This window comes from Lycium barbarum, chromosome 4 (assembly GCF_019175385.1).
Source record: "Lycium barbarum isolate Lr01 chromosome 4, ASM1917538v2, whole genome shotgun sequence".
In the NCBI taxonomy this organism is placed as follows: Eukaryota; Viridiplantae; Streptophyta; class Magnoliopsida; order Solanales; family Solanaceae; genus Lycium; species Lycium barbarum.
This window is the reverse complement of record NC_083340.1, coordinates 4,648,611-4,671,970: the sequence shown is the minus strand read 5'-3', so window position 1 is coordinate 4,671,970 and position 23,360 is coordinate 4,648,611. Positions and strand designations below refer to the sequence as shown.

Sequence of the window (23,360 nt, the reverse complement as noted above, 5' to 3'; positions counted from 1 at the left end):
AGATCTGCCCTACCCTTTCCTTCCCTTCTCTTTGTTCTCTGTTTCCTCCAAGAACTCCACCAATGCAACTTTTGACTTTGAAGATGTCAGCCACAATGATTCCGCTAGAGAGATGATGGATAAATATTACATTGGAGATATTGATGCGTCAACAGTTCCTCTAAAACGTGCTTACATTCCTCCACAACAAGCCCCATAAAATACGGAGAAGTCTTCAGAATTTGCTATCAAGATTTTGCAGATCGTTGTGCCCCTCTTGATTTTGGGCTTAGCCTTTGTTGTGTGTCACTACACCAAGTAGAAGTAAATCTGTTGCGTTCTAATTCGGATTGCCACAATATTTTTTGATTGATTTATGTTGTTGTCAAATGTTATTGTTGTAGTTGTATTAAATTTGTATCAACATTGTATAAAAGTTGTATCCAATGTTATTGTAGTTGTTTTAAATTTCCAAAAAGCTAGCTTGAACTTTGTACAAAATTTATACAGTTATAAACATATTGCATACCGTTTTTATACAGTCATGTACGAAAAAAAATGTGAGAATTCTAATCCTTGAGCGAGATATACATATTTCATACACAAAATTTTGAGCAAAATTTTAAGCCTTGAGCCAGATATACATATTTCATACAGTTTCCATACATAAAATTTTGAGCGAAAATTTTAAGCTTTGAGCGAGATGTACATATTTCATACACAAAATTTTGAGCAAAAATTTTCGTATATGTTTTGTAAGAAATCTATAATTATGTTTTTTAAACTGAAAAGTTTCATTATATTTTGTAAATATACCCTATTCTTACGTATATATATGTCACTCTGCCCTTAATGAAATGATTTCTTAAACTAATTTGGACTTGGGCCCATGCTATGAACCAATATTAGGCCCCAAACACAATTTCGTGTCTAGGCCCCACCCAAAGCCAAACAACTCTCCACCCTCGGATCTCCTCAATTGATCATGGCCGCATGATTGGAAACCGTAAACTATCCTCATCTCGTCTATTATTATTCTAAAATGGCCAAATGCATATGCAGCCCCCTAAATTTGTGTGAATTTTTCATTTAGACACTTTAATTTGAGCTAGTACCTGTTGGATACCTAAACTCCTCAAAAAATGTACCAATTTGACACAATTTTGTGAGACAGACACAAAGTAAAACGCGTGCGCAACTGACAAGCAAAAGTAACCAATTTGATAGCATATGTGGATTTTAATCCCAAATAATAAGTTGTAAAGAAAATGAGGCCCAAATCTCTATCTCTCTTTCTTTCTCTCCCAATATTTTCTTCCAATTTTTGCTGCAACTTTTCATCCATAATGAACCTGAATGTCACCCAACTTTGCTTTTCTCTTCTTTGTTAATGTTAAAATCTGTTAGGAGAGAAATACAAATAAGTTGCAGAGTAGAACATCTAAGAGAAAAGGAATCACTCTTCCTTTTTCCTCTCTCTATATATGATATCATCTTACCTATATATATAAATATTCACCTTCAGATACAGCTATAGTTTTACATCATAAGTAGATACACAAATATACACATACTCCAATAGAGGAATGGGGAAATTTTTACAAGAAACTGTAAAAGGAATTTAATTTCATTATGCTTACATTTATGTTTGGTTCTATTAAAGGAAGCTTTGAACTATTTGCATTTTCACCGGATGAAGGAGTTTTCTAAATGTGTTGCTATTGAAGTAGTTGAATGTGATGCTAATATCGCACAGAAGAGTTTTGAGTTTTCATTACCATGGAGGATAAGGAAAAGAAAATATGTAAAAAGAGAAAGGGAGAGATGAGGGGAGAAAAAAAAAAGCGTAACCATTTTTTAGATGTGTACGTGCTCAAAGAAAGTGTCAAACACACAATTTGCCGCGTCAGCAAATTGTGTCAAATTGGTACACTCTCATAGGAGTTTAGGTGTCCAATAGGTATTAGCTCAGGAAAAAAAGATATTAGCGAATTATAAGAAAAAAAAGAGTTAATAAGAATTGAATGGATTGGGTTATAAGTTATACCCCACTGTGTACATCGTGAATTTTAACTCAATCATCTTGTTCTAAGTAAACCTTTTTTTTCTTCAATACGGATCTTTCTTCACACACCCGCACCACTCTTCACATATCGAAAATAGAAAAGAAAAATAAACGATCTTTAATTCGCTCCCACTTTGTTTAGATCAAGAACAATCAAAATGATTTGTTTCCTCTTCTTCGTTTGTTACTTGTTAGGTTAAAAAGTTATCACTCAATTAATGAAACATAACAAATTATTCATTAAAAAAGGGAATTACTACAAAAATGAATCTAGTCTTTGAAAGTTCTTCTGCCTATCTCCATTTCTTGAACAATTTTTTTTTTTTTTTTTTACCAAATTGAATATCCTTGCGCTCCACAACAAATCGGAATTAAGCATGTAAAACAAAAGAAATTGTTAGTTACGTAAGGACCTCTAGAAGAGCTATCCAATTATAAATTCATCAAGAAAGCTCGATATTTCAGTAGACATTGAACATAAATATTATTATTATAGTAATAACTAACAAGACTTAGACGGGTACAGTCTCACCAGGTCCACCATAAACAACATAACTAAAAGACTTTGAACCTTCCGAAAGTCGTTTAAATAAAACCTTGTACATAAAATGATTATCCACAAGTGTGATTACTCTATGTAGGTAAACTGTTCCTCCTATCTCGTCTATAATTGCAATGCTCCTACAATAAGCATCATAAGCAAAGTTTTCACGGGGGAAAAAGCTTGAGCCCATTGGTGGCTTAGGTACACCTGGTGGACTATATACAACTCCTCCCCACTCAACATTCGTAGCAAAACCTTCCAAGTCAGTGAACATCCATTGTGGCCAAAAACCAATTTGTTCATAGTTTTCTTCCATTAAAAGCCACCAATTTCCATTGGCTAGATCCTTATTTGAAAAAAAAAAAAAAGAATGTCAATGTCATTATTTATATGCCTCTCAAATTGAGATCCATATACTTGTATATACATGATAAAAAAAAAAAAAAAAAAAAAAAACTACACAATAAAAATAAGTACAAAAAGTACCCTCTCAATGTACATTGTGTCCTCCCCTATCTTCACCCCACGTTGTGAAAGATGGTCTTCGTATGACATATCAAGAGGTATCTCAGTGTTTACTATTATGAAGCCAGGACATAATGTGTTGAAACAATGAATTTTACCTGCCTAAAAAACAAAAAGACATATCTTATACTTGAACTCTCGCACATGAAGGAAAATAACTAAACAAAAAGATATATTAGTTTCATGATCTCTAGATTGAAATCATCAAAGTATTAAGACAAGTTACCTGAAAATGTATGAAAAGTCTAGTTTTATTGTCCCCATATAATGTTGGATCCACCTAAAATACGAAACAACGACATTGTAAGAAGTGAGTATATATGGATTTATAATAAACTTTCTAATTGACTTCTTAGAGATATTCTTTCAATCAAACAATTAAATTACGGATAAAAAGGTGAGTTAAACTTACTCTCCAACCAACTTGTAAGACATCCGATCCTTTATAAATTTTTAGTCGACAAGCACTGTGTTGTTTGCCTTCAACGTGAGGATTGTACAAACTAGTTGCCATTCCAGCACCCGCAAATCTGTTATATGGATCTTTTCGAGTTTGAACTATTGCACGCTGAATATTAAAAATAAAAAAAAATAAAAACTTTTATATTAACTTCTACATATTATCCAAATTAGCCCCTATATAAACACTGAAACCGCAAGTTATTTTCTTTCTTTCGGATTACAACATGAGGTTCCAAAGCCCAACCCCTAAGCTCGAAAACTTAATTAACTATTTTTATATCATGTATGCCTATCTCAAAAAGGTAAATGCATAGACCTTGACATCACAATTTGATATTTTGAAAAAGAACTCCTGATTGTAAATTAAACTATAAGGATAACTTATTGCATTTATTACTTCAAATCCAATTAGAAGAAACAGATTAGGAAAGCAATCACAAAACCGAAAAGTAAAACCATGACAATATTTCATAGTCATGTACCTTATATCCTTGTGAAGATATGTAGCTTCGTTTTTGCTCATTACTCATGTTATTGCTCTGCACATATGTATTGCAATATATGAGTTTTGCCACGATAATTGAAAACTAAACTTGTTTATGTTTGTGCATGAATTGTTTTTCTTATCTATAAATAAACGAATATATATATATATATATATATATATATATATATATATATATATATATATATATATATATATATATATATAGAACAATGAATTCTCATGTTTGGTATCAATTATTCAAGCAAAAGCATTAAATTGTTCATAAATTATCTTACGCCAACAAATTGAGCGTTGAATTTGACATTTTCTGGCGGTGGCATACTTCTTTGTCTAATAAGATCATCCTTCGTAATTCTCTTAATGGGAACAGTTCCGGAAGGACAACCTCCATCTTTTGACCATATTGTCGATGACCTACTTGTTGTCGAGGCATCTGAGTTTTGCTTTATCCTAGATAAAGTAGGTTTCATCTGTTCAACCAAATGTTTATTAAATGTCAACAATTCCATATCCTTGTCCCTTGACCAAAAACAAATCATTTGTACAAAAAAATTAAAAGTAAAAAGAGAGTAGAGATATGCCTTAGGATGAAAATTATGGTCCTTCGACAAGGGGTGATCAAACGCATGTTGTTTGTAGAAATCTATACAGTCATATATATCTCCATATGTAGTCTGTGAACAAAAAAATCATAAATAATTTACCTCAGTTACAGTAATTATACATCTTGATATTCCATATGTACCTTTTAAATACAAAACAAAATCAATATAAACAATTATTACGAAATGACGACACTAGTATCTTTTTAAAAATATATTGACATTCGACTTTTCAAGTCGAATAAAGTTTTCATCTACCATTATTATGCATTTGTCTGCATATATATATATATATATATATGATGTACCAGTGTTCAATTTTCAAATGAAACAAAAATTTACCCAGAAAAAATGAGAGGGAGAAAGTAAGGTTCGTTTAACCAAAAAAAACAATGTGAAAGAGGAATTTTCCCCTGGTAAAGGTGATATTATCAAATAATACTGTCTCATAAGATTTACAAATACTATGAACACAAAACAAATACCTTAATTGTTTTGATTGCTGGCTTGTTCAGAAGTAATAGTTGTTTCTCTAACTCCATATCGTCTAATTTGGATATCTTTTTTTCTCCTTGTACCTCATTACAACACAAAAGGAAATATAGCACCAGCAAAGTTTGTTGAACAATTCTTTGATGCCTCTTGAATTCAATCATTTTTTTGTAGGCATGAACATAAGGTCTTTAAAAAAAAAAAATCAAACTAATTAACATAACAAGAAAGCTCTAAACACTTGACTTGATTACTAGGTGTATGAGAACTTTGCTAAATGCGAGGTGTTATATAAAGGTGTAGAAGAGATTAAATTGGCTATTATTCAAGATATTAAATTAATATAATCTTCTTACCTATGGTAATTAACAGAATCTGCAAAAGCTGTATTTAATAAATGTCCATTGCTCATTTTTAAGTAATATCCAAAATAACAATCTGAACATATATTTCATCAGATTTGACTAAATTTACAAAGGTTTTTCAATTGATGAAAATTGATCATTGACATTTATATATAATCTGAAAAGAATTTCTAACCATGTATTATCACTCCCTGTATCAAAATTTAATTTGGAGAAATTTACTTAGCCTCTTTAGCTCTGCTTAGTGACTGGATTTCTCTATTAAAGTATTTGAGGGATTGCCAATTTCTTGGCCTAAAAAAAGAATGAAAAAAATAAAGAGAAAGAAGAAAAGAACTTGACACACCAACTTTGAATAATTCTGATAATAAAATGAATAAAATATTAAAGTATTCATCCAATGATATTTTTCCTATAGATGATGACAATCTTTTAACTCAGAATATTACGTGTACACAGTAAAGTGATTTGTCGGTTGGGTCCGACTAATTATGTGAATTGGATTCAAGTATATTAAGCCCATGAAGCAAGAAAGGGAAAGGCATTCGACCCTTATGGTTTAGAGAAAAAAAAAAAACAACAACAACAATAATAAGATAGTCGAAAATTGATGTGATTTAGCCAACATAATCGTTGAACGCTTCCGAGACTTTCATCTGTTGGATCTTGATTTTTTTCTAAAGCAATCTCTAACAGCTTCTTTTTTAGTCAATTAAACCTTCTGATCTACACTTAATTAGGTTGTGGAATATTAGGGCTATAAATCCATAAGCATTCATTTCATAAATCCATAAGCATTCATTTCTCCAAAGTTAATGAAATGATAACTTTAATGGGAAAAGGACACAAATGGCCCTCCAGGTGAAACTTTGACACCCAATGACCCAAGAATCTTAAAAGACATTTTTTAGCCTTTTCAAAATAATTTCATTTTCTAGCCATTTTTCAACTAATTCCAGCATATGTGTATAGACTGTATCATTGTTGTATATGTATCACTAATGTATATGTATAGAAAATGGATCATACGTATAGAAACTGTATCATTATTGTATAGAATATATATCCCTACAGTATATGTACAGAAAATGTATCATACGTATATAAGCTCAATCATTGTTGTATAGAATATGTATCACAACAGTATATGTATAGAAAATGTATCATTATTGTATAATTTGTGCATAATAAATGTATAATCAATATATACTCACTTATATAAACATATTATACAATTATTATACACATGTTATACATGTTTTCAACAGCAACAAGGTCCATTTCAACATTAATTTTGTTTAGATAAGAAGAAACCAACTAGTCCAAATAAATCCAAATGAATGTAGAGTGAACTTCAATTAATCACAGGGGAAAGAATGAAGCAAAACAGAGAAAAAGAGAGAGAGAGAGGGGGGGGGGGGGGGGGGGGAGGGGTAGATAAGTGCAAGAACCAAAGAGTAGCAGAAAATTTTAAAGAGGCACAAAAATTAACAGTGAAAATGAAGGCGAGAACTTAGACGCTGAAAAAAGATTCAAATTACAAATAAGGCGCCAATTTAAGCTCCTCCATCGTCACGCTGCCTCGCCATCTAACCCTAGAAACTTATCCACCATATCTAATGTTAAAAGAGATGTTTGCTCTTGTTCTAGCTCTGATTTGCTTCACTTTGATCGTACTTGTGACTTGAAAGTATAATTTTCTACATCTGCGCCATTAAATTCAAAAATCCAAGAAGTAGAATAATTACCAACAAAAATAGGAAAAAAACTTGTGAAAATTGAAATGGGTTGAAGTACATACACACCAGAAAGGTTGTAATGCACAGATCTATGAAAGAAGAAATCGAGGTAGGGGATCAAAGAAACACAAGACGAGAAAAGAAAGATCGATCGAAAATGTGAGCTGAAATGGGCGTTAAAGCATGGCCGACAAATTGTCACTTGAATTCTCTCTCTCTCTAGATCTGATGCGAGCTTAGATGGGAATGTTACCCCCTGTTTGGATGGTGGTTTCCCGTGGTTCATTAATGTATGGTTTTGTATGAAACCATGTTTGTTTCCATTGTTCTTAAAATTATATGGTATTGTGTTGTAAACCCGTGGTTCATCCCATGGTTATATAACCATAAAAAGTCCTAATTTTTGTAACCACGGATTTGGTGGTTTTTCCGTGGTTACGTATTTCATTTCCCCATTATACCCCACCTTCCACCATCTACCCCACTTCACCCCTACCCTACCACTCACCCCCACCCCACGCCCTCCCTACCATCCACCCCCACCCTTATCCCACAACCACCCACCCCTCTACCACCCACTACCCCTCACCCCCACCCTCACTACCTCCATCCTCATCCCACAACCACCCACCCTTCTACCACCCACTACCCCTCACCCCCACCCTCACCCTCATCCCACAACCACCCATCTCACACCACCTACCCCTCCACCACCCCCACTGACTACCTACTTATCTTTTAAAGTTCCTATTTTATTCTTTACCTGAGTTTTATTAATATATATAAACTAATTTCTAATCAGGAGTTAAGGGTATTTTAGTAAACTTACAAGTTATTATACAGTACCATACAGTCAACCAAACAATACAAATATTATTAAACCAGAACAAACGATACAGTCTATCCAAACATTATGTTCATTAATACAGTACAATACAATACAACACCATACTGTTGTTGACACCCAATTTTGTCCCTCCTTTATTTAATTTTATTCACTCGGACGTCTAAATTTACTGACGAGCTAAACACTTTATTTTCACTACTATTAATTTTCACTATTTTGCTATCAACATTACTAGTATTACATTATCACAAATTTTAAATGACTCGTCATCATTTTTATTTTTGGACTTTGTACTCGTTAAATTAATTATACTTTATCAAGTCTTTTATTTTTTACATATTATCACTAATTATCATAGTATACATTGTACTAGTTATTAAGTTAAAAGCCCAAAGAATAATTAAATAGAGGAGGAAGGATCAACAATTTCAGCCAATTAAAGGCCCAAATTCGGATTCCCCACCAGCCCACACTTTAATTAACCGGTCCAGCCCAACACCATGACCCGACCGGCCCAACCCAATCCCTTTTTCTTCTTACCCTAATCCCTCACTCTCCTCTCTTTCTTTTCCACTCACCACAGCCGCCCCCCCCCCCCCCCCCCCCATTTCTCTTCAGCTCTCTCCCTCTTCGTCCCTTTCGTCTCTCTCCCACGCCTCACGTTCTCTCCACTCCCCATTGTCCCTCCCACGTCACCCGCTCTCCTCCACTCACCCTTGTCCCCCCATGCCTGTCCTCTTTGTCTCTCCCTCTTACGCTCCCCCTCTCCTCACTCTATAAAGAGAGAGGGAGATCGAACAGACACAAAAGGAAAAACGGAGAAAAAGATCTGGAATCTACAAAAAATTCCCTTACAAAACACAAGTTCTAACCGCCTCAAATTTTTCCAGAATTCCTTAGATTTTACGACTTTCATTCGTTCGATTATCGTTCTAACTTTAAGAACGTCAAACATCCGTTCTGTATTGGTGGACTTTGGCCGCGACAGAGATTTTCGGATTCATTTGTATCGAGTCCTAATCTATTCCCAACGAGAGTAGGTTTGAGACCCCGACGCCTCGGTTCATTGCGCACCAAAAAGGTAAACCTCGACACATTTATCGCTTGTAGTCTTTAGTTTCTGCTTCGGTTAAAAAATTTAATTTATTTTTCCATCTTTAGTAGTTATATATTTTCTTTGTTGTTGTATTGTTTGTTTGATGTTTGGGAGCTGTTAGGATAGGATGATAATTGCTAAAATGAATTTAAAAGATGTACACTGTAGTTTGGATGCTTAGACTGAATTTGCAGGACTTAGAACTTATTTAAAAGTCGAATATACATAGGATATACCAGGGATATCAAGGTAAGCAGAAGGTATACATTCGACATACACCCGATATACACACCCTGATGTGTATATTTTAGGTATACTGTGTATATGGTTAAAACAGTTCTGAACTATCCCTCTTTACTCTGTTTGTTCTAAGTAGTGACCCTGCGACGAATGTAATCTGCTTAGATTTAAATACGACAAAATGATTATACAACATGTCGATGTTGTTTTTTTTGAATTCTGTTTGATTCCAAATCTGAATTCTGAGTGTAGTTACATCAACAGGCATGTATTAGACCTTGTTCTATTTTTTAGTTGGTCAGTAGGTCTTGAGCCCATTGCTTACGCTTAAGATTGGTTTGTTGGATCTGTTTCAGTTTAATTGCTAGGATACCAATGAGCATGTATATTTGCGTTTCTTGAATTAGTTTGAGTTGTATGTATGGACTTGTAAATCAGTTAATTAGTAATCTTATGTTGATATAACCTCATAGGGGTGGACTTTGTATGTAACTAATCGTTTTCCTCAAGTAGGGTCCTCTATTAGTCGAAGCCGTCCCTTAAGGACATAATATGTCGTAAACGAATGTTACTAGGTTTCAGTGGATGATTTCTAGTTGTAAAAAGGTATTTTCTGCCTTACTTATGATCAGTATAGGTAGCAGATTGTGTCAGTGTGTTCGTTTTCTTTCAAATCTGAAGTTTCTCATATGTTCGTGTGTTTGTTGTTTCAATTTGGCTGAATCTCAATTCAGTAATGTAGAATATTATGCATGTAAGGTTTAGTTAGTTTAGTTTCAGTTCTAATAATGTTTGTAGGTTCATGTCTTAGTTTAGTTTAGATTTTGCAGTTTAACAGCAGTTAATAGTGTTTGTGTGTTCATATGTTAACTTAGTTTAAGTTCAATTTTCTTTAGTTCTCTGCGGCTGATGGTTTTGTCATTTGATCTTCATTCTTTAGGTAATATATATGACCAGTCTACGTTTTAGTGATTTACTAATTGCGATTCAACTTAAATCGACCATGTTCGTTTAAACAGGAATATTGGGTTTATATTATCAGTTTAGCCTAGTTTACTCTAGGTGCGGAAAGATTCTGAAATCCGTTCTCAATTTACTTCATACTTGAGTTAGATCATATATACTGGTTAGGCCATTTAAAGGTAGATTAACAACTGAAAGGAATAAGTTTATTTAAAAATGGACTAGTATAGGTTGAAAAGACTTTTAACAGGTTCCATATTAAAAAGTTCAGTTGCATAAAAGGATTGAAAACAGGGTCCATATCTAAGCATCTAGTTCATTAGAAACAAAAGTCCTATCCTGAATAAGGTAGTATAATGGGCTAATGACGGAACTAGTTTATTTAGAAGGTAGACGAAGGACCGGTAGGCTGATTAACAGATTGATAAGATAAAGTAATAGGTCTCACGTGGTCTTAAGATTCCTATGCCTATAATGTAGAATAACTCGGATGCATTATTATCTCTTACTTCTTCTTTGGGTGTTAATCTGATATCTTTAAATGTTTTTTTGGGATTGTTTACGTTTGACCTTATAAAGAGAACTGGTTGTATGATTTTGAAGCAGTCCGAGTTGAAGTTATTTTAACAGTTGACTTGATGTGTGCTCTCTCACAACTGTCTACCCTCAAGGCTTAAGTACTACCTACTTTGGACTACTAAGATCCCTTTTCACGGAATAACAACACCATGGGACCCCTTTTGGATGATTACGAATTGCTACATAAGTAAACAAATCAGCCTAGCATAGGGAAGTGTTAAAGAGCAAGTTACCTTGGAATATGCTTAGACATTCTAATTTACCTCTGTTTGAGCTGAAACATATTGAGGATGTTGAAAATCGTTCCCGTATCCCGACATGCCTAAAATGATTAAAATGCAATATATGTTTGTTCTGTTTTAAGCATTTGTTTCAATAGTGGAATACTGTCATACTTGGTATTTGGTTTAATCCTCCCCATCTGTTGATAGTATAGTCTTCCTTCTGAATTTCTCAGTCCATATATGTGAGTGGCATCTCATGTCTCCAGTTATTTTGTTAAGCCTGATCAAGTGAATACAGTTGGCAGTTTGTTCTCTTAAAAGTGAACTAAGAAGTATAACTATAATAAATACAAAAGAATTCGATAGCTTTTGAGCTTGTTATCTTTATATTTCAGTGTAAAAAAAAAATACTCATCCTTTACCCCTTTTTTACTTTGCATGAACTGAGAATTTCGAATTCTAAATGCAATTGAGAGATTGCATTTTGGTGGTGCAAAATAATGCACCTGCTGCTGCACTTTTCCCTGCTTTAGCTACTGTTTTTACATTGATGTTGTTTAGACTTATGAACATACATGAGATATATCTAAATATGCACAATATATACATAATCTACTGATTTGTTTTGAGTGTATATTCTACATTTTTAGTCTTATTTATTAATCCCATACTAATCCTTTTCTTTTCATTTTTTATGCATGGCTATCGCATACGAGTCCCTCGGACTTGTCTCCTTCCACATTTGGCGTTGGGCCAACAGCCCAACATGATCTCCATCATAGCAGCCCAATCCACAGCCAAAAAATAGAAAACAAAATCTGGGCCAAGGCCCAATAGGTGGCAAACGGGCCACAACAATACATAAAATTTGGGCCGAAGCCCAATAGCATAAACAGTTCGCATCAATTGGGCCTTAATAAATGGGCCGTACCCATTTACTCTTTTCCTCTCTTCCTTATTTTGTTGTTGTGTATTCTTATTTGTTTGTATGACTAACATTTATCTTATTTTTATTAACTTAGATGAATTCTAATAAATTAGTGGGTTTAACTTTAGCATAATGGGTAGCTTAACTTAAGAGAGAAACTCACGAGTAGCCCCATAGATTTCATTCTCCTTCTATATTATAGTCATTTATGGCATCTATAATATTTTTATATATTCGAACAATTGATTCTTAAAAAAATAGTATGACTACATTTTTCTAGCTAAGGGAATCATAATTTATTTTCACTATCTTAAAGAATTCAAACGTAATGAATAGGCCAATATGAATTAAAGCACACGTTTGTAAATGACTTTTTTTAGATTTATCCAAATTGCACATACTTTGATTGAGCATAGTTTATAAGAAATAATGAAAGAGATAAAATAAAACTCGCATTAATTATTTTCGTACTTCATCCATACTCCTAAAATACAAAAATCGTTAATATCTCACCATTTGAATTGTTTCAAATATCTATCAAAACGCTGCATAAATTCACATTTTTGTCCACTCATATGTAAACTATCTTTGGCAAGCTTTATTTTTAAAATAACATCATTAGTTGAAACCTTAACAATATTTATAAGTCGTATTTCAAAATAGCATTAAAAGTACTCTTTTATACAAATTATTATTTTCTATAAGTTCTATTTTAAATAACATTCTTACATGTCTGTCTATAACTTTAGCCATACTTACAAAGCTACTTTCTTTTTCTATAATACTATATTTACACTTAGCCTAATTAATTATAAGTCCGGTCGGTTAACCATTGTTAATGGGTCTTAAAGGGTGCCTAATACCTTCTCTTTAGACTAATTGAACCCTTGTCCAGAATCTTAAGTTTCGCAGACCTTAAACAGAGCTAACTTTAAAAATAACTTTAATAAACTTTAGGTGTCCTAATTCACCGTAAATAATTAGGTGGCGACTCCTTTAACAACAAACACAAAAAATAGGAATCTCCAATACGTCATGCTTCTACTTTAACCTCCCGGTTAAAATGGGGTGTGACAACTGTACCATCCATACTGTACATTAATGAACCACGAGAAACAACCATCCAAACAGAGGGTTAGCTACCACTTGTCTTTAGTTCGAACTTGAGGGATGTTTCGGGTCATTATCTTAAAATGAGGCCTTTTGGGGCTTTTCTTTTGGACTAGTGGCCACATCATGTCTTTTCCCAACTTTAAATAGTTAACTATTAAACTAATTTGGGCTCAGCCCCGTGTTAGGAACCAATAGTTGACTCCATAATTCCTTGTCTAGGCCCACCCCAAAACAATATGAAATGGAAAGGAAATTTGCATGATTGGCCTTATTTTGGGGTGGTCTTTAATTTTTGTCCCTCAAATTGCTGGTCTTTAATTTTTGCCCTTCGCTTAAAATACCCCGAGGTTCTGGGTTCAGACCCTGTCTTAGTAAAGAAAAAAAATTGCAAGGCACTGTTTCGTAGCAAAATTAGGCCTCTTCGGGTAAGGGCTAACTTTTGTAGAATTTCAGCAGATTAAAAAAAAAATCATGTCTTGCAAAATTTCGCGAAGCCTTGCCTTGCGAATTTTTTTCTAACTAAGCGAGGCTTTGAACATAGAACCTCGGGGTATTTTCGGCCACTATTTTAAGCGAAGGACAAAAATTAAAGACCAGCGCCTTTGAAGGGAAATTCGTGCAAAAAAAAAAATGAAATGGAAACAATTCTCCACCCTCGGATCTCCTCAATTAATGTTGGCCACATGATCAAAATTCATAAACTAGTCCCATCTCGTCTATTATTCTAACTAGATAAAAGAGCATGTGCCAGCACGAGCCCAACAACATTAGTTCGCAAGAGGAAAAACCAAACTAACTCTAATTTGCAAGGGAAAAATTAAGCCAACTCTTTTGTATCTTAGAATCAGAATTACATCGACTTACGCAGTAACAATGTGGAAAAACCAACTTTACATTATTTATAAGTAAGACATAAATGAGGAACATGCGCATTGTATACGTAAAGTTTCCTCAAACATAGTGTTCTCTTATTTCCATTGTACGTAAATTTCCATTCAAACGATGGTCCATCAACAACTTGAGTGCACAAGCTAGTATTAGAACTTTCGGCAGAGGAATCAATTAATAGTACTGCTAGGGAGTGGCTCGTATACCTTCTCATTGACACCAAAACAAAAGTAGGAGTAGAAATGATTATTTTCTTAGCGCCACTCTGAATGGCGTTCAACTCTTGCCCGTGGATCTGTTTCACCAAATACAATGAAACAACATACCCTGTATAATCCCACCAGGTGGGTCTGGGAGGGTAGAGTGTACGCAGACCTTACCTCTACCTTGTAAAGATAGAGAGGTAGTTTGTGATGACCTATGTAGAGAAAGAATAAAAGGGAAAGAACTATTTTGCAAGGGACTTCCAGTGAAGAATTAATGCAGCCAAACTCATCCATTGTTCTTATTTCTTGCAGTGACACTTGCAATTACACTAACAATCATGTGGTTCAAATCATACATTGCTATAAAGAAGGTATAATATACCTGCATCAGATCATTGAAAAGCTCTGAGCCTTTAAGAACATATTCATTACCATGAGCAGGAAGAATGAGGTCAGCTTCACAAAGATCATGCCAGACGAATCCATTCTTGTAGTTTCTGTTTTTCATAATCAAACAAATATTAAGCCCATGGACTGTAATTATATCTTTCATTTAAAGCCAAATTTGACAACAAAACTAAAACAGTTGAACAATTCTTACCTCTTGTAAGACCAAGAGTACAACGAAGCCATTTCTCGGCCTCTCAAAACGTCAAGCCTCTCGATAACATCTACAGAAGTAGAAGAACTCAAGTAAATTCCAAAACCGAACATAAAACAAGTTGCAGCTTAGATTCTACAATCAAACATATTTTACACAATAATCAAAACTGCATTACCCCTCAAGCAAAGTCCATCAAGGGAAGACAGGAGTAGTTTAATGAAATGAGGATGTTCAACCTATTGACAGCTACAGATATAGTATGGTGCCGGCACTTTGCCAATACTCAAACTGGGGCAAAATGAACATGAAAATTTCATTTTTCATTAGATAATATAACATATTGGTTGGAAAAAATATCCACGCAGAAACTAACTAGCAACATATGCAAATTTAGAATGTAAAGTTTATAAGTTCGTATAGAGATGTTAAGCTAATACTACATTAGTAACCAAATTCACAGTTAAAGCAAAAGCTGCTAAGTTTAAATGAACCCATAACCAACACTAAAGATCCATCCCTGAGTAGCGTAGTCAGTCAAACTCAACTATTAGAAGTTTATTCTGATTTTTTCACTACATCGATAAAAAATTTCAACTTCTATATCCATTATTGGGGAAAATGGATAAATTTATTATGTAGTGGCGTCAAATTTTAGAGTTATTCAGTCGACACAATATGTATCAATCAGCATGTGGTATTCTGAATAGTTAATAACAAAAGGCGACCACAAAAAAATTGATTTTTCTGATAATTGGGCTGAGCACTTGTCTTTACAAACATAAGCACACCCTATTAACAGTTATTTACACAAAAAAAATGTGAGTTGGGCGGTTATCTGAAGCTTCCTTTAAGCAAAACTGTTATAATAATCAGTGTTCGTAGCAAAATGCACCTGTACATGCCACAACATAGGGGTAAGCTTCACTGCGTTCAAGCGCTGATCTCCTCCACGGTTTGCATAAGTAAGACAGTCATTGTCAGAATGAATTCAATCCAAAAAAAATCATCCTGACCAATTTAATACATTTGCTTTCTATTAGTAGGGTTTGGCCATAGAAACCAAAAACTTTTTCAAGTTTTTTGAAATTTTGGAGTTGGAGTTGTGTTTGGCCATAGTTTTTGAAATTGTGTTTTCTTTGTTGAAATGTACTTGTTTTGGTTGTGAAAAACGAGTTTTTCTTGTTTTTCAAATTCCAAACACAACTTCAAGTTGTAGTTGGAATTTTTATGGCCAAACACCAATATTTTAAAGAAGTGAAAAAAAATTCCGGAAAAAAGTGAATAATTCTTATGGCCAAATGGGTTCTTAAAATTAAATTACCAATTATGAGATTTATGTCTAGCTTCTTGAGGAAGTTTACACACATGGCTACATCTGCTATAGAGTTTTAATGACACAATTCATGGAGTCATAGCTGAAATTGACTAAAACCAATTCTACAAGTTTCTGAAAGTACATCTGGTACAGTAAGAAACTAATTGCATACAAAATATGAAATTATTTGAAGACACTACAACCTCTCTGTAATACTAAAGAGAGCTAACTACTTACATGACAACCCTTTACAGAGAGGAAGATGGATAATCACTGTAATAGATCGAAAGAGCTTGGTTCAATGTAGAATTTCCACAAACAGTTTAAAGAACAAAAACTCTTCACATGTTAAACTGTTCAAAAAGGTATCACGCTATCAACGATGACACAGATGATACAAGAAGCACATGATCAGAATATAAATAATGACCAGACGATAGTGAAATTTTTCAGAAAATGCTAAATTTTGATACTTTGTCCATCTCAAATTATTTGTTGTTTTTTTTGTTATACACGTCCCTTAAGAAATCTTAAGGAGGAAGGGTAATGACTAACTTTACTCTTATTTATTACTAAGTTTGTCCATTAAATATTTACTCTAAATATGTGTCAATGACAAAATTCTACTTAGGATAAAATGAAGAGAAAATAATTACTTGTGCCTTGAAATTCTAAAACGGTAAATAATTTAAGATAACTATTTTTAATAATCACGACAAACAATTTGAAACGGAGAAAGTCAGAGAGTCAAGCGGTGAATTTCCTAGTGTCTAGAAGGGGGGAGAGGGGGGTAATTAAAAATTATAATTAAAAAAATAGAATTTATAGTTGAAGAGGTTGGATTATAACCTATTGTCTAGTAAATTTTAACCCATCCATCTTGGCCTAAGTAAACTTAGTTTTCTTTTTCTTCAATAATATAATGAATCTTTCTTCACACACACACATTGATGTTCCTATTTCCAAAATAGAAAAGAAAAAAAATAAACGATCTTTATTCACTCCTACTTTCTTCAGATCAAGAACAATCAAAATAGTTATTTTTTTCCTCTTCCTCATTTGTTTCTTTTTTGGTTAAAAAGTTATCACTCAATTAATGAAATATAACAAATTATTTATGAAAAAGAGAACTAATAGAAAAATGAGTCCAGCCTTTAAATGTTCTTCTGCCTATCTCCATTTCTTGAACAATTTTCTGTTTTACCAAATTGAGTATCCTTAAGCTCCACAACAAATCGGGATTAAGCATGTAAAACAAAAAGAATTGCTAGTGAAGGACCTATAGAAGAACTATCCAATTATAAATTCATCAAGAAAGTTCGATATTCAGCAGACATCGAACATAAATATTATTATAGTAATAACTAACAAGGCTTAGACGGGTGTACTTTCACTAGGTCCACCATAAAGCACAAAAGCAAAAAACTTTGAATCACCTGAAAGTCATTCGAATAAAACCTTGTACATAAAATGATTATCGACATATATGATTACTCTATGTCGGTAAACTGTCCATCCTATCTCGTCTATAATTGCAATGCTCCTGCAATAAGCATCATAAGCAGAGTTTTCACTGGGGAAAAAACTTGAGCCCATTGGAGGTGCAGGTACACCTGGTGGACTATATACAACTCCTCCCCACTCAACATTCGTAGCAAAACTTGCCAAGTCAGTGAAGACCCTTGGCGGCCAAAAACCAATTTGTTCATAGTTTTCTCCAATTAAAAGCCACCAATTTCCGACTACATCCTTAGTTTTGAAAAACAAAATTATCAATGTCAGTATTTACGTTCCTCTCAAATTGTAATTCATATATTTGTACAGACATGATAAATATTTTACATAATAAAAATAAGTACAAAAGTACCCTCTGAATGTACATTGTGTCCTCCCATGTCGTCCCTCCTCGGTCCTCTATGATATCCACACGGTATATTCATATACTGCCAGAATATCATAGAGGACTGGTTCATTTCTTCAAAAAAGAACACTCTTCCGTCCTCTATGATACTCACACGGTATATTCATATACTGTCAGGGTATCATAGAGGAGTGATTCATTTCTTCGAAAAAGACACAGGAGTGATTCATTTCTTCAAAAAATAAAAAAACACTCATCGATCCTCTATGATACCCACATGGTATAATCATATACTGACAGGATATCATAGAGGATTGGTTCATTTATTCGGGAAAAAAAACTCCTCAGTCCTCTATGACACCCACATGGTATATATCATATACTATCTATTGACATGACAATTTATATCTAAAATAGTCATATTTTAGATATAAATTTTTGTTTTCATTTGCAATTTTTTATATAAAAAATATTTTTTATTAATATATTTATATAAAAGATAGTTACTTTAGTAATTTTTAGTTATTTCTTATTGTAGTCTAATTATTAAATTCCATATTTTTATTAATATAAAAATATTTAGTTAATATTTTATTTTTTATTTTTAATCTTTAAAAGGAAAAAAATAAAAATATAGAAAGGAAACCAAAAAAAAAAAAAAGAATAAACCACTCAAAAGGGAAAAACAAAACAGAACAAAAAAGAAAGGAAATTAAAAGAAAAAAGGGGAATAGTAAACAATAAAAAAGGAAAGGAGGCAGAGACACCGCCCCAAATGAAGCCGCAATAATTCCGCCGAGATACAAGATGGGTAATTAGTTTTACTTATGGAGTTAAGAGCCCGTTTGGATTGGCTTATAAGTTGCTAATAAATTGCTTATAAGTTGTTTTTAGCTTTTTTGAGTGTTTGACTGGCCAGCTTAAAGTCATTTTGTGCTTAAAATAAGCTCAAAAAAATAATTGGGCCCATTTGACTTAGTTTATCTAAAACAGCTTATAAGCCAAAAAAAATAAGTTAGACTACCCAACTTATTGCAAACAACTTATAGGCATAAGCCCATCCAAACAGGCTCTAAGTACCTTCCTTAATTAGCCTCCTTCGTCACAAATCACAACCACCTTAAATTCTGATCATTTGTACCATAATTTAATCTTCCATTTCTGAAAACTCTAGTATTAATTGTGAAAATTCAGTTCTCAGAAACTGAAGAATTACTTTTACTTATAGAGTTAAAAAATAACGAACTAGAAACCGGAGAAGTACAGAATAGTGGAGTTGTTTGTTCATCGGAAACGGTTAACGGCGGTGATGATGTGTTCAGTTGCGATAAATCCGATGCTTTATCAGTTGATCATCTTGTCAGTGAATAAATTCCAACCACCAATTTCTTCAAACAAACATTAAAAAAGAAAAAAAAATCAATGTTTGTTTGAAGAAATTGGTGGTTGAGATTTGTTCACTGAATTTTGGGAAAGTTGCATCTCAAACTTGAGCTCATTTGATTGAGAATTGAAGGAGATTGATTCAATAATTTTTTTGAGCATTCTTCTCGGAGAAGAAGATGAAACCGGGGCTGAGTCGGGTCATGAAAGAAATTGGACAAGTTTTTAAAAATCAGATAATTTAATTTGATTTGGATTTTCTATTCAAATAGGGGTACAGGTGTAAGCTTTGTTAACAACAGCCACCAGGATATATTTGTTCACTTTCACCAATAAAGGATGAAGTTGGCTAATAAAACAAAGGGGTATATTTAACCCTATGTCTACCGGAACATAAGTTCTTTAAGGAGTAATGTCCAAAAAAATCACTTTGAACCAAAATATCCCAACAAAAAAAAAGTTACCAAAGTACCTTTAGCGCAGTAAAATACTGCGCTATAGCACTTTACGGAGACGGAGCCGTTAAGTGTTATAGCGCAGTATTTTACTGCGTTATAGGAAAAAAAAATTCTATAACGCAGTAAAATACTGTGTTATAGAAAAGAGTACCGAAAAAAAAAATTATAACGCAGTAAAATACTGCGTTATAGAAACAGTACCAAAAAAAAAAATTGGCCAACTTTATTTTTTGCAACACTTAGTGTTATTTTCCATACTTTGACCAATGATTAGTCGTGTGTCAAGACTCCGAAACGTCAATATTTTATATAAAACATGATATTTTTTTTTGCGTACAATAATGTAGGATCAATACATCAAGGATACGTAAACGCTCGGATCGTCATTTTAGGGGTTGAAAAAGTACTCGAAGTAAGTTTTGTTTGTAAACTTTAGGTTTAAGTGTTCTATATACATAAACGTCCATTTTTGTTTGAAGACTTGTTATCATTAGCTTAAGTTTTTTTTATTTTTAGGGTTTAGATTTATTGAAAATAAAGCCGTTGCCAAAAGGTTTTTAACTGCAAGATTTTTTTTTATAGCGCAGTAAAACAGTACCAAAAAAAAATAAAAAAATTGGCCAACTTTTTTTTTTTTTGCAACACTTAGTGTGTTTTTGCATACTTTGACCAACGATTAGTCGTATGTCAAGACTCCGAAACGTCAATATTTTATAACGAACCTGATATTTTTTTCTGCGTACAATAATGTAGGCTCAATACATCAAGGATACATATACATTCGGATCGTCATTTTAGGGGTTGAAAAGGTGCCCGAAGTATGTTTTGTTTGAAAAAACTTAATGTTTGACTGTAAGGTTATTTTAGTCAACTTTATATGTCGAGAAAATTAGTCAGCTTTGTTTTAAAAAATTGAAACCGCAGAAGTGAAATTGATATTCACAGCTACATTACCTCGGGATTTTTACGTTGAAATCTATTGCGTATCATCATCTTATAAGTAAATAAAACTGAAAATTCTAGGCCAATTTGGGGGAAAATTAAAATTGAATGGGATAAAAGGTATTTTTTTTTTTAAATACGCAAGTTCAAAAAAAAAAACGAGTAAAACGGACGTCCGAGCGCAAAGTTATGACCATCTAAAGTTTGACGACTTTACAACTAGTTTTCTCCCTATATTTTTTAGAATTATATTTATATTCAGAATAAAGTTATGTCTTGATTAAAAAATAACACGCTTAAATCAAAATCTTAAAAAATAAAACACCCTAAAGTTTCCAAACAAAACTTAGTTCGTGCACCTTTTCAACCCCTAAAATGACTATCCGAACGTCTACGTATCCTTGATGTATTGGGCTTACATTATTGTACGCAGAAAAAAATATCATGTTCTATATAAAATATTGACGTTTCAGAGTCTTGAAACACGACTAATCGTTGATCAAAGTATGGAAAAAACACTAAGTTTTTTCAAACAAAACTTACTTCGGACACCTTTTCAACCCCTAAAATGACGATCTGAACATCTACGTATCCTTGATGTATTGGGCCTACATTATTGTACGCAGAAAAAAAATCAGGTTCGATATAAAATATTGACGTTTCGGAGTCTTGACATACGACTAATCGTTGGTCAAAGTATGAAAAAAACACTAAGTTTTTTCAAACAAAACTTACTTGGGGCACCTTTTCAACCCCTAAAATGACGATCCGAACGTCTACGTATCCTTGATGTATTGGGCCTACATTATTGTACGCAGAAAAAAAATATCAGGTTCTATATAAAATATTGACGTTTCGGAGTCTTGACACACGATTAATTATTGGTCAAGTATGGAAAAAAACACTAAGTGTTACAAAAAATAAAGTTGGCCAACTTTTTTTTTTTTTGGTACTGTTTCTATAACGCAGTATTTTACTGCGTTATAGATTTTTTTTTCTATAACGCAGTAAATACTGCGCTATAGCACTTAACGGCTCGGTCTCCGTGAAGTGCTATAGCGCAGTATTTTACTGCGCTAAAGGTACTTTAGTAACTTTTTTTTTTGTTGGGGTATTTTGGTTCAAAGTGATTTTTTTGGGGGCATTTTGGTTCCAGACTCTTCTTTAAGGAGGAGAGGGGAAGGAGGGAGGATAACTTGTGAGATATTATAATACGAAGATATAAACGTACGTCCCGCGAAAAAAAAAAAATTGCCCCTCACGACCCACACAAAATAGGGACGAAGGTGCAAATGATCCCAAATACTTACTTTTTACACCACCAATATAAAAAATTAGCCACCATCTCAAAACCAATCAATCATTTAGTTACTCCTTAATGCACAATTTTTTTGGACGAAATTACTTGTTACAATCCTCCCCTCGTTTTGCATATTTTTGTCTCAATTTATCTTTTGAACATGTACACTAGTTGATATTATTATTAGTGACTTGTTAGGACAGTTTTGAGTTGAGACTCGAGTACTCGGGTGAATCTCAGTACATTTTTGAAACTTTAGGATTTTAAATGTGTTGTCATTTTTCCGACATCTGGTGTCCCATGATCGCTAGGTTTGGGACCGCGATGGTGGAGGTGTTGACTAGTCAAGGATGGGCTACTAAGTTGACCTCTGCAATCACAAAGCCAATCCCACGTATCCAATGAGCCAAATACACAAATCAAAAAACATATATGCACACACATGACAATTTTGTATATATGTGTAAGTCACCATATACACGGGTTCCAGAATATTATTCTACCATAAATGAATTATATGCACATAACATTATACTAATATATACAGTATGGATTTCTGACGTGAGATTTCATATGGACAAATCTTATAAGTTACCAATTGCTAATATAATGAATCCGCGACTTTTGTAACACAAAAAAAAAAAAAGTTGAACCAAATTAGCAAAAAAAAAAAAAATTGAACCAAATTAGCAAAAAAAAAAAAAATTGAACCAAATTAGCAAAAAAAAAAAAAAACATTAGTAGGTTTTACGCACTAAATTAGTGCGTGAAAGGACCAAACTACAAAAATGCAACTTGAGCCTTTCACGCACGAATTTCGTGCGTGAAGGAGGCAACAAAAAGTCGCCCCCTCCTTCCCGACCATTTCACCCCACCGCCATTAACGCCGTTTTCAGCGGTCCCCCACCCCCCAAAACACCATTTTCGTGGTATTTTTCAATCCAAAACTCTATAATCTTGGTATATTAAAGTGTAGGAACAAGTTTCTAAGGTTAGATTTTGGAATAGAGCGGCGCGGAGCTCATTTTGAAAACTCAAAAACACTTTCATTCTAGGTATTTTACTACGAATTTTTTATTACATTGCTAAATATATTATTACCGTAGGTATGGTGGGAGGGATCTGTGGTGGA

At 33.4% G+C, this 23,360-nt stretch overlaps 1 protein-coding gene and 1 long non-coding RNA gene across 3 annotated transcripts; both read right to left on the bottom strand.

Annotated features, from left to right (window-relative positions):
• Positions 1 to 2,455: 2,455 nt before the first annotated feature.
• LOC132638089 (protein neprosin-like) lies at positions 2,456 to 5,476 on the bottom strand. Its single transcript, XM_060355071.1, has 8 exons — positions 5,171 to 5,476; positions 4,665 to 4,757; positions 4,359 to 4,553; positions 4,058 to 4,114; positions 3,526 to 3,681; positions 3,340 to 3,393; positions 3,075 to 3,215; positions 2,456 to 2,934 (listed from the first exon to the last, which is right to left on the bottom strand). The coding sequence occupies exons 1-8, from the start codon at positions 5,339 to 5,341 to the stop codon at positions 2,557 to 2,559; spliced, it is 1,245 nt and encodes a 414-aa protein (XP_060211054.1). The 5' UTR covers positions 5,342 to 5,476; the 3' UTR covers positions 2,456 to 2,556.
• Positions 5,477 to 7,053: 1,577 nt separating this feature from the next.
• Positions 7,054 to 16,765, bottom strand: LOC132638087 (uncharacterized). 2 transcript variants are annotated; one of them, XR_009581603.1, is made up of 5 exons: positions 16,522 to 16,765; positions 15,862 to 15,906; positions 14,967 to 15,036; positions 14,748 to 14,862; positions 7,054 to 7,248 (listed from the first exon to the last, which is right to left on the bottom strand). It is a non-coding gene; the product is annotated as an uncharacterized LOC132638087 (long non-coding RNA). The 2 variants fall into 2 exon arrangements; XR_009581602.1 differs by lacking the exon at positions 7,054 to 7,248 and having other exon boundaries at positions 14,099 to 14,862.
• Between the last annotated feature and the right edge of the window lie 6,595 nt (positions 16,766 to 23,360).

Excerpts from the sequence above, each read along its gene's own strand:
- LOC132638089 (XM_060355071.1), bottom strand. The coding sequence starts at position 5,341 with ATGATTGAATTCAAGAGGCATCAAAGAATTGTTCAACAAACTTTGCTG. Across the intron at positions 4,115-4,358 it reads TCAACGCTCAATTTGTTGGC|AGCAATAACATGAGTAATGA; the intron begins GTAAGATAATTT and ends ACATATGTGCAG. Across the intron at positions 3,682-4,057 it reads TATCTTCACAAGGATATAAG|CGTGCAATAGTTCAAACTCG; the intron begins GTACATGACTAT and ends TTTAATATTCAG.